At 50.2% G+C, this 10,638-nt stretch overlaps 1 protein-coding gene across 1 annotated transcript in view; it reads left to right on the top strand.

Moving 5' to 3' along the window:
- Window positions 1-10,638, top strand: part of COL4A6 (collagen type IV alpha 6 chain) — an 81,105-nt gene that overhangs the window by 62,125 nt on the left and 8,342 nt on the right. Inside the window, exons 30-39 of the mRNA XM_077773621.1 lie at window positions 775-945; window positions 1,633-1,776; window positions 2,457-2,582; window positions 3,021-3,202; window positions 5,962-6,025; window positions 6,481-6,555; window positions 7,213-7,320; window positions 7,416-7,523; window positions 8,100-8,171; window positions 8,489-8,614. Of these exons, the coding sequence (XP_077629747.1) occupies window positions 775-945; window positions 1,633-1,776; window positions 2,457-2,582; window positions 3,021-3,202; window positions 5,962-6,025; window positions 6,481-6,555; window positions 7,213-7,320; window positions 7,416-7,523; window positions 8,100-8,171; window positions 8,489-8,614 (1,176 nt within the window). The remainder of the gene's footprint in view (window positions 1-774; window positions 946-1,632; window positions 1,777-2,456; window positions 2,583-3,020; window positions 3,203-5,961; window positions 6,026-6,480; window positions 6,556-7,212; window positions 7,321-7,415; window positions 7,524-8,099; window positions 8,172-8,488; window positions 8,615-10,638) is intronic.

Below are 10,638 nucleotides of genomic sequence, written 5' to 3' on the forward strand. Positions count from 1 at the left end.
TTTATGCTTTTAAATTCATAGAAAGCCAAGTCAGCCATTCAATTGGGTTCTTGGGGGCCCAAATACCTCTGTCGTCACTGATTTAATCCTTTGGTTTTTTAATTTCCTTGCTTTGTACCTGAACATTCCACTCTGGCAGCAGCTCAGGAGGTTAATCCCATTGACCAATTTAAAGCCTGGTGAAAGAAGTCTCAGACTACCTAGGAGACCAAATGGGCCTTGGGGATTTCTACAGTACTTGGCACTAGGGGGCCTTTCAACCTTAATGCCAAGGAACTGGCTGACTTAACTGCTTGCATGAGGGATTAAAAGGGCAGCCCTGTATCTGTGGCTCCCTGGGAGGCTGAAACAATGGCTGAGCTTTAACCTCTACTTCACCGATTGGCCCAGGAAACAGCCATTGTGGCGCGATTCAGACTGGAAGTACCAGGAAACTGGAGTCCAGATGCCACCTTGGCTTCCCAGAGCTCCATTCACAGGCTAAAATGTGTCACCACATTCATAAAGAGGGAAGAAGCTCTAATCAGAAAGGGGTTTGATGGCCCTGCCACGCTGAGAGTAACGGCCACTGGCGTGGTGCTCTGGGTGGTAAGTGCTAATGTTTCAGCCAGCCAAGAATTCTGCCAGTTAGCAGCCTGCCGAGGCCATGGTTAAAGGACCATTTCCAAAGCCCAGCCAGCCAGCCAACCAGAAGCCATGGGAACGGGCAGCGGCCCAGATCTGGACATAGCCTTACTTGACGGCTGCCCCATGTTCTCTCCCATGCTGATTCAGGAAATCCTGGAAAGAAAGGTTTAAGAGGTGAGACAGGTCCTCCTGCATCAACTGGAAAGAGAGGCCTGCCCGGGCTGAAAGGCCTTCCAGGATCTCCAGGGCTGACTGGCTTCTTGGGGAACTCCGGCTTGCCAGGGAGCACTGGGTCACCAGGCCTGCCAGGTCCGAAGGGTAAGTCACGTGCTCAGGAAGGCGCTAGTGGGCCCCTAAAAAGATCATCCACGCTGCCCAGGTTGCCTTGCTTCTCTGCCTCGGAAGGGGAAACGGGAGGTGAGGAGGGGGACTGGGGGTGGGGAGAGAGAGGTGGGCAGGACATTTTNGCGCTAAGGGAAGACTCCCAGCCATGGTGAATCACCCTCACTGCTGGCCAGGTGGAACACTGGGCTGAATAGCACTATCAGTAAAGCACAGGATGGAAACGGTCACACTGGGGTTATTGATTTGCACGACTCCCCTACCATGGAGACCGATCGCTCTCGGTTTCTGTGACTTTCCTGCTAGACACCAGAGGTTGGATGGGAGGCATCTCCATTTTCTACTGGGGTACATGACTGGTCCAAGGTCACACAACCAGTCCTAGGCCTGTTTTTGTCCGTGAGCTCTAACTTGGCAACTCATAAGAGAGGTGCCCACCTCTTCTCTCCCTTCTGTTGCTTAGTGTCATGCCCCCGTTAAGGGAAGTAGTATAATGTGTAAGGATTGACAGCTTGGGCTCTGGAGTTAGAGAAACCTGGGTTTGAAACCCTTCTCTACAACTTCCTAGCTGTGTGATTTGGGGTAAGTTATTTAACCTCTCTGAGCTTCCACTTCCCTCTATGGAAAAGAGAGATCATAATAGAAGTTCTTGTTTCTCAACAGGTGAGAAGGGCTCTGCTGGGCTGGTAGGTTTTCCAGGGATATCAGGTCTCCCTGGTATTCCTGGCGCAAGTGGATTGAAGGGAATATCTGGGTCAGCCGGAAGAGTGGGGCCATCTGGACAGGCTGGTAGTGCTGGTGAAAAGGGTAAGCGGGAACACTGAATTCCAATCTTGCTAGCCATGCTTCCCATGGTACATTTTGTCTTTCAACTTTGTTGCTGCTGTGGCTTGCACCCATCTTGTGTTAGATAATAAGATGTGGGGCTTCTGAATGGAGTCTTTTTATTTTTTTTTTTTGAAGTATTTATTTATTGTGTGGGAGGGAGAGAATGCGAGTGCATGAGCAGGGGAGGGGCAGAGAGAGAGGGAAAGAGAGATGCCCAAGCAGGCTCCGCAATATCAGCACAAAGCCAGACACGAAGCTTGAACTCAGTAAACGTGAGATCATTACCTGAGCTGAAACCTAAGAGTCAGACGCTTAACCGACTGAGCGACCCAGGCACTCCTTGAATGAAGTCCCTTTAAACCAAGAGACCTAATCACTTCTGAGTTATCATCACATGTTAGAGGCTCCATCATACATTCCCAGATGCTCAGTGGAGGAGGCTTTTGAGTAGGTTCCAATGTTGCTGATGGACTTCGGGCTTGTCGAAGGAGAGGGCATGCACACTGATGTGAAGTTGGGGAAACAGGGCTGGGGAAGGTCCTGGAAAAGGAGGCCTGGGGCAAGGAGAGGGGGGAAGAGCTGAGATGAAAGGTCAGCTCATGCCTGACCCCATGTCTGAGCTTCCTCTCACGAGGGTCTCGCGATCTCCACCCCTACAGGAGACAGAGGAGACCCAGGGCCAGCTGGAGTACCCAGTCCACACCCTCCAATGCTGAACCTCCGGTTCAAAGGAGACAAAGGCTCTAGAGGCTCAGCTGGATCCGATGGATTTCCTGGGCCCAGAGGTGCCGGGGCAGGCAACGGGGCAGGAGAAATGCTCAAACTTAACCTCCCTCCTGAGAAAGGGCAAGACTCCCAAGACTGGCAGTAGAGGTGGCAACAGGGAGTCTAAGGAGGCTGCCTTCCCTGGGCCTGGGGAGCGCTGGACTTTGAGGCTGCCAGTTTTCATTGCCACTGCAGTGAACTGAGATTTTGCAGGCTGTTGTACCCCTGGAGGAGCCTGGTGGATGATGGGGGGGTGGGCACTCGCCGTGCTAGAGCTGGGGTGGCCCTGACTGGTGCCCCCTAAGGCTGAAGGCACCTCCCCGACCCACACCTTCAGCCCTGAGCTAACCGTCCCCAAGGCTGTACTTTGCCTGTGATCCAGGGTACCTGCACCTTGGGGGAGTAGGTTTTCTCTTGGCCAGAGTCCTTTTTCTAAGCCTTGTTTGCTTCTTTCCCAGGTGACAAAGGAGAGGCTGGCTCCCCGGGGCCACCAGGCTTGCCTGGAATTCCCGGATTCCCCAGTACCATCAAGGGACTTGATGGGAAACCAGGCCCCCCTGGCTCTACTGGACTACGGGGTTTACCTGGCCTGAAAGGGTCCACTGGAATCACAGGTTTCCCAGGAATACCAGGAGCAAGTGTAAGTGTCCCCAGATCTTTGTCTCTCCACCAGGGAAGGGCCTCCATGGCAGGGGGACATGCCCCTATTGTCCATCTTTCTGGCCCCAGCCCCCTTCCCAGCCCCTTCCCCTAGCTCATCCCAGACAAAGTCCTCTCATCGAGCCTGACAGGTCTTCCCACCCTCTACTGAATGTCCCTGCCTCTGGGCCTTTGCTCATGTTGTCTCTCCTGTGTGCCAGAGACGACTGCTCTGCAGCTCAGTCTAATGCCTTCCTGTTCTCTGAGCCCCAGCCTAGGAGCCCATTCCTCCAGGAGCCCCTGAGCTCCCACCCTGCTGGTGTGCTGCATTTCTCACTGCTTATATGAATCCCAGTCAGTTTTACATGGGTCTGATTTCCTCAATGAGGTCATTAGGACCCGAGAACAAGAACTGCCTTACCTGATCTTTCGTCTGCATCCCACTGCCAGTATCACCCACTGAACCTAAGGATTTGGTACAGACCTCTGGATTTGTTTTGATTTCAGGAACACCATTGCTGCCTCACAGCTTGCCTGGGTTCCCAAAAGGCAGGATGGTAGAGTAAGGATAGCAATGAGATGGACTTGGATTTGAATCTCAGCTCTGTGGCTCATTAGCTCGATGATTCTGTGCACATGGCTTAGCTTGCCTGAGCCTCACTTTTCGCGTCTGCACAAAATGGGAATGATATTCAGACCTCCTTCAGACAGTAGTGAGGATTAAATGAGATGATATGTGTAAAGCACTTAGCACGGTATCTGGCAAATAGGGGGCTCTAAATAAGTAGTAGACGGGCGCCTGGGTGGCTTAGTCGGTTAAGCGTCCGACTTTCGCTCAGGTCATGATCTCGCGGCTCGTGGGTTCGAGCCCCGCGTCGGGCTCTGTGCTGGCTGCCAGCTCGGAGCCTGGAGCCTGTTTCAGTCTGCGACTCCCTCTCTCTCTGACCCTCCCCTGCTCACACTGTCTCTCTCTCTCTCCTAGAAATAAAATAAAAACATTTAAAAAATAAAAAGTAGTAGAGGGGCGCCTGAGTGGCTTAGTCGGTTAAGCGTCCGACTTCAGCCCAGGTCATGGTCTCACAGTTCGTGGGTTCGAGCCCTGCGTCGGGCTCTGTGCTGACAGCTCAGAGCCTGGAACCTGCTTCGGAATCGGTGTCTCCTTCTCTCTCTCTGCTCCTCCCCAACTCGTGCTCTGTCTCTCACTGTCTCCAAAAAATGAATAAACATTAAAAATTTGTTAAATAAGGGGGCGCCTGGGTGGCTTAGTCGGTTAAGCGTCCGACTTTCGCTTAGGTCATGATCTCGCGGCTCCTGGGTTCGAGCCCCGCGTCGGGCTCTGTGCTGACTGCCAGCTCAGAGCCTGGAGCCTGTTTCTGAGTCTGTGACTCCCTCTCTCTCTGACCCTCCNTCCTATTAAAAAAAAAAAACATTAAAAAAATTTTTAAATAAATAAATAAGTAGTTAGCACTACTGTAGCAGTATTAAAGGGACTGAATGAACTGGGTCACGGAACACCTGTGCTCCTTACAGACAAAGTCCTTGTCCTTTATTTTTTAAGTTTATTTATTTATTTTGAGAGAGAGAGCATGCATGAGCTGGGGAGGGCAGAGAGGGAGAGCAAGAATCCCAAGCAGGCTTCACGCTGTCAGTACAGAGCCTGATATGGGGCGCGAACTCATGAACCATGAGATCAGGACCTGAGCTGAAATCAAGAGTTGGATGCTTAACCGAGTGAGCCACCCAGGCACCCCAAAGTCCCTGTCCTTTAAAAGTCTCAGTCCATCTGATGGAGGGAACGTGCGCGCGCGTGCGTGCGCACACACACACACACACACACACACACACACACACACACATCTTTGAAGCAACTGCAAAAGAAATCGTTCTCAGCCGGATAGTTCTGACTACTCATACACTGAAAAGAATGGAGTCAAAGTGGGAGGGAGTCCCAGCATGAGAAAAGGCTCAGAATTAGCAGATATCCCAATGTGCAGAAAAAGTAAAGCAAATGTAGGAGGTATCCTAGGTAGCGGGTCAGTGAGCACAGTGACCTAGTCCAGAACTTAGACTCCCACCCAGGGCACTAAGTAGCGTATGTCTTTACTAGGGACATCGCAGCACATCAAAACCATACCAGATAGCAGAGGAATAACTATACTGAGAGTAGCTGGCATGCCTGCTTCCCAGACTCCAATAGTGTGCTGAATTAGTCATAAAAGCAGTTTTTCCTGTGAAAATGGTAACATTGGCCCAAATTAAGATTCCAGAATGCACACATACAGCCTGTGACCTGGTATCCTTGCAGGAAGCTGCAGCTTGCAGAATCTGTGGCTGAGAGCTGTTAAGCCCTGCATGGCGAAGCAATACCTTTTCTTGTGCGTAATGGCTCCAGAGCTCTGGCTCTAGCCAACTGTCTGCAGAGAGCACCTGCAGTCCCCAGCCTGACTGTCACATCCTGTGTTTTCTAAGAGATTTGCTAGAACAGCCACACCTGATTTTCCAAGCTTCCAATTTGAATAGGCATTGGGGAGTTATGAATGACGAGACCAGGATTCATCTGCAGATAGAATCCCTCCCCTAAAACTCCTGAGTCTGCATTTCCACCCTTCACTCATCCTTCCCTTCTGGAGGATTCCCCCCTCTCAACCCACTTCACCCCTGCCACAGCTTACAGGCAGTGGTTCGGGGAGGGGAGGGGGGTGAGAACAGGGGAGGTTCTGAGCTATGGGCAGAAATAATGATTTCCATATTACTTTGAAGGGCTCACAGGGTCTCAGTGGAGCTCCCGGACTCCCAGGAGCATCTGGTCTCCCGGGTTCAAAAGGTGAGGAGCGTTTTCTCTTTTAATGTGTTTTTCCAGAGCAAGGTGGATTTCTAGCAGGTGCAGGGCTCTTCTGGAAGGAAGCTCTGTGTTTAAAGGAAAGTGAATTGATTTACATTTCTCTTTTGGCCAAACCCCCTTTGCAGTCTCTGCTCCTCATAGACATGTGACAAACAGCGGTTTGACCCATGTGCCTTCCAGACTTAGCAGCAGAGGAGAACCTCAGCTCTAACAGTCTTTTCCCCTGTTGAGCTCAGCCCACTGTGCAAGAAAACTTCCCATCCTTGCTGCCATCATTGTTCCATTCTGGTGATGTTCTGGAGCCCCACCTTCTATCATCTTCCCTGCCCAGACTGAACCTAGCAATGTCTTCCCAGTGGAGATATGCTTCCTGTATTTGTTACAAAATGAGCTCTAGCTTCTCCTGACCACCTCAACAATACCTTCATATCTCCCAGGAGATCAAGGCCAGACCCTTGGAATTTCTGGTAGCCCGGGACTCAAGGGACAACCTGGGGAATCTGGATTTAAAGGTAAGTCCACTGTACTTTTTACCTCATGTGTTTCACATACGCCTCCACACTGAGGATCAGGAAGAACCTGGGAGTCAACTCCAAGTTCTGCAAGTTCTATCCAGTGCAGAGAAATTTCTGCCTGACAGGCAGCCCACAGCTTCCCCAAGCAAACTTGCCTGATCCTCCTTTAAAACTCATGGGGTTAGGGGCGCCTGAGTGGCTCAGTTGGTTGGGCGGCTGACTTTGGCTCAGGGCATGATCTTGCGGTTCGTGGGTTCGAGCCCCACGTTGGGCTCTGTGCTGACAGCTAGCTCAGAGCCTGGAGCCTATTTCTGACTCCGTGTCTCCCTCTCTGTCTGACCCTCCCCTGCTCACGCTGTCTCTATCTCTCTCTCAAAAAAAAAAAAAAAAAAANTATCTAAACTGTTTCTCGAACATTTCCACCCATTGCTCCTACTTCTGGGGCCACGCAGAGCAAGCTTACTTTCCTTAGCAGGCAGCACCTTTCAAATGGGAAGTTACAGCTGCCACCATCGTTTTCAGAGTCTTTTCACTGGACTTAGCTCTCTTGGCAGGTCAAGAGGCTTCACCTGCCTGCTCACTCTCTCCCTCCCTTGGAGAAATACATTGCCCTAAATGTGGCCTAATCACTCAGCATCTTTCTTGATTTTGTAGGCGTGAAAGGAAAAGATGGACTAGCTGGTGATGTGGGTTTCCCAGGAGACGAAGGTGAAGATGGAAAAGTCGGTACTTCTGGAGATGTTGGCCTTCCTGGCTCCCCAGGTATTGACTGCCACAGGACGACTTTACTCTGATAAAATGAGGGTTAGCTTTAAGCCATGACCCTTTCGGAACTACTACCGTGCTTTCATTTTCAGGACTCCCTGGGATTGCAGGCATGAGAGGAAATCCAGGGCAACCGGGTTCTGCAGGCCATCCAGGGGCAACTGGGCCCTTGGGAGCCCCCGGCCTGACAGGAACCAAAGGTATGTATTTGAGAGGAGCAAGTGGGGAGAGGGGCTCTGCTCCTCCCCCCCTCCCCCCAGAAAGGACAGTAGTAACTACTTTATATTACGAGACACTATCTGGGGCAAGCCTTATCCAAAGGAGTCATCGATGGGGCCACGTGACAGATAATGGGAAGAGGGAAGGAGGGGGAGGAATGGCGGGAAAGCAGGAACGGGAAGAGGAGAACATGGGATCCGTGGAGAGAAGAGTTAGCGAGGAAGGTTGTTGTCCTGGCACCTGTAGCCTTTTCCTGACTTCAAGATTGGGCAGCGAGTCTCTGGGAGCTGGCAACTCAAGACCTTGGCATTGCCACTCTGTGTTCTTGAAGATATGTAGTTAAAAACTGTATTGGTTTCTACTGAGAGTCAGGAAAAGTGATGATGGAGAGTGGAGGTTAGGGGTGGTTCAGTCTCCCTGAGGGCCTTAAGTCGTGCCTCAAGGAAGACGGCGACCTTTGACATGAAGACTTCGCAATGCCCTCGGCGGCAAGACCTTTTGCGGACCCTTCCTGATTCAGAGTTGCTCGAGCCATTTCTGATCTTCTCTCCCCTCAGGTTTCCCTGGACTTCCTGGTTTACATGGACTGAATGGGCTTCCAGGAACCAAGGGAACCCATGGAGCTCCAGGTTAGGAAGACCTCAAGGGCAAGCAGGAGAGTGCTAGCTCTTGCAGAAGGCTGGCAAGGGCTGGCCATGAGTTCTCAACTGTGGTGTATCCCATACCCTTAAACTCATGGATCTCCTTGCCAGCCCCCAATTTGAGGCGCCTTGATTTGTGGAGGAAGGTAGAAGGAGTTCGTCATTCTATCCAGAATGAGCTCTCCTTCCTGTTTTTTCAGTATTCAGCTTCTAGTGTATGCCAGGCAGGTCCCCAGCAAGTGAGAGCGGCATGAAGGCCTCACCTGTACTGAGTTCTGTCTTCCTCTGTCTGCTTCTCCCCCTAGGACCTAGTATCACCGGTGTGCCTGGGCCAGCTGGCCTGCCTGGTCCCAAAGGGGAAAAAGGTTCTCCAGGAATTGGCATCAGAGCTCCAGGAAAGCCAGGAGTGAAAGGGCAGAGAGGTGGCCGAGGTAAGTGAGCCCAAGTCAGGCCTTGTAGAAGCTGAGTGAGGCCTGGCTAGGCAGCCAAGGTTGGCACTCATCAGGACCCGGTGGCTCACAGGGTTGAGTTGTGCATGTCTTCACACCTCTGGGGATCTCAGAACCCAGTGGAACTGACTTCTGAGACAGAGAAGGGAGGCCATGCTAGAATGCTAGGGCTTTCCTGGAAAGAGTGTCAAGGAACAGTCTAGTGAGTTCCTCCTGCTCTCCCTTATTAACTCCAGGCTCTCTCTTGCCCACTTGGCCACAGCCTGAATCTAATGGTCCCGAGGGACAGGGCTTGTCCATTAGCAAGAGATTTGTCAGAAGTTCCTCAGTGTCCAGTGTGGATGGCCCTCCCCGGGGACCTGAGAAGACAGTGCGGCTGCTGGAAGAAGCCCAAGACTAAGAAGATAAATGTCACCCTGGGACAGGCACACGCAAGCACTCAATTAGGATTCATAAGTTACTAGCAAGCAGGTTTTGCCCTAATCTTGGCCCCTGACTCATCATATCATCTGGAGTCTCTTTCTGGGCCTACCTCTCTCCGCCTCGTAAATAGTGAGAATTAATTCTGATTCTTTAGTTCTCCTTAGGAATGTTCTGAAGACCCATATACATTGCACTCAGTATAAAGCAGGAAATGAATTTAGCGTAGCATCACAGCTGGGTGTATGGGCCGTGAAATCAGACCACTGGATTCAAGTTCCAGCTCTACCTCTCACCAGCTATATGACCTTGAATAAGGAAGTTACTTGCCCCTCAATCCCCAGTGAACTCTTAATGTTCCTTTTCTGTAAAGTGGGCATAATAAGGGAATCTACTCCATAGATTTGGTGGGGAATCAATGAGGAGTGAGGTAATATGTATAAAAGCACTTAGCATAGCACCTGGCACATTGTAGGTGCTCAAGAAATGTTGCCCAGTCTATCATTATGTGGTACCCGGGAAATCATATTTGCAAAATCCTCCTCTGTTATAGTTCTAGTGCTCGAGGTCTTACCACATTTTATTTGTTTATATGCGTGGGTGTATAATGCGTGTATGTTTTCCAGGAACTAATTCCTACATTAATTCATTTTCTGCTGCATTTTATATTGGTGCATCTGCTCTCTCTGCATTTACTTTTTCCTTTGGTCTGGACCAACCTGTTCTTTTCTGAAAGCCAGCAGCTTCTCCAGGGGGAGAGCTCAAACACGGTCTGAGCCTGTAGGGGGATCATGTGGCTTCTTTCACAGGAGGTAGAGAAGACGGGACTCAGACAGAAGCAAAACCCAGATATTTTCAAATCTGGACTATGAATGCCCAGGCGTTAAATTATCCATTTCCTTTCGCTAGCTGAGGTAATAAAAATCACAATTACAAATGCAGTAAACAGCGCATGTCAAGATGGATACATTCCAGGAACATAATATTGATTTTTTTAAAAAAAACGCAAGTGGCGGAGAAATACGTTGGGNGTTTAGGCATATCGATATGCATGGTCAAAGTGTGGGGGTGCTGAACACAAAATTCAGGAGTAGTTGTCCACGAGAGGGAGGGAAGAGGTAGGATCTGTGAAGGACATGCACTAAATATTTAAAAGTTGCATGTGTATTTAGGGTTTTCTTTTTAATAAATTTTTTAAATGTTTACTTATTTTTGAGAGAGAGGATGAGAAGGGGCAGAGAGAGAGGAAGACACAGAATCCAAAGCAGGCCCCAGGCTCCGAGCTGTCAGCACAGAGCCCAATGCAGGTCTCGAACNAGCCTCCCCGGGCCCTCCCTCCAAGTCACCAAGACCAGACCTAAGATTTTTTTTTTTTTTTTAAGTCTCTGGCACTGAAGTGAGTGGGAGAAACATGCCATCATGCATTTTCACGTGCTCATGTAAAGTGTCTCATTCTTAACTACATGAGCTTGTTTTTTTACTACTTGAGATCAGAAGTACCTCTATTTCAGGTTTAATGATATATTGGTGTAATTCTAAAATCAAGAAACAGGTAAAAAGAGAAGGCAGCTCCAAAAACTGCTATA

This window comes from Crocuta crocuta, unplaced genomic scaffold (assembly GCF_008692635.1).
Source record: "Crocuta crocuta isolate KB4526 unplaced genomic scaffold, BGI_CrCroc_1.0 scaffold737, whole genome shotgun sequence".
NCBI lineage: Eukaryota > Metazoa > Chordata > Mammalia > Carnivora > Hyaenidae > Crocuta > Crocuta crocuta.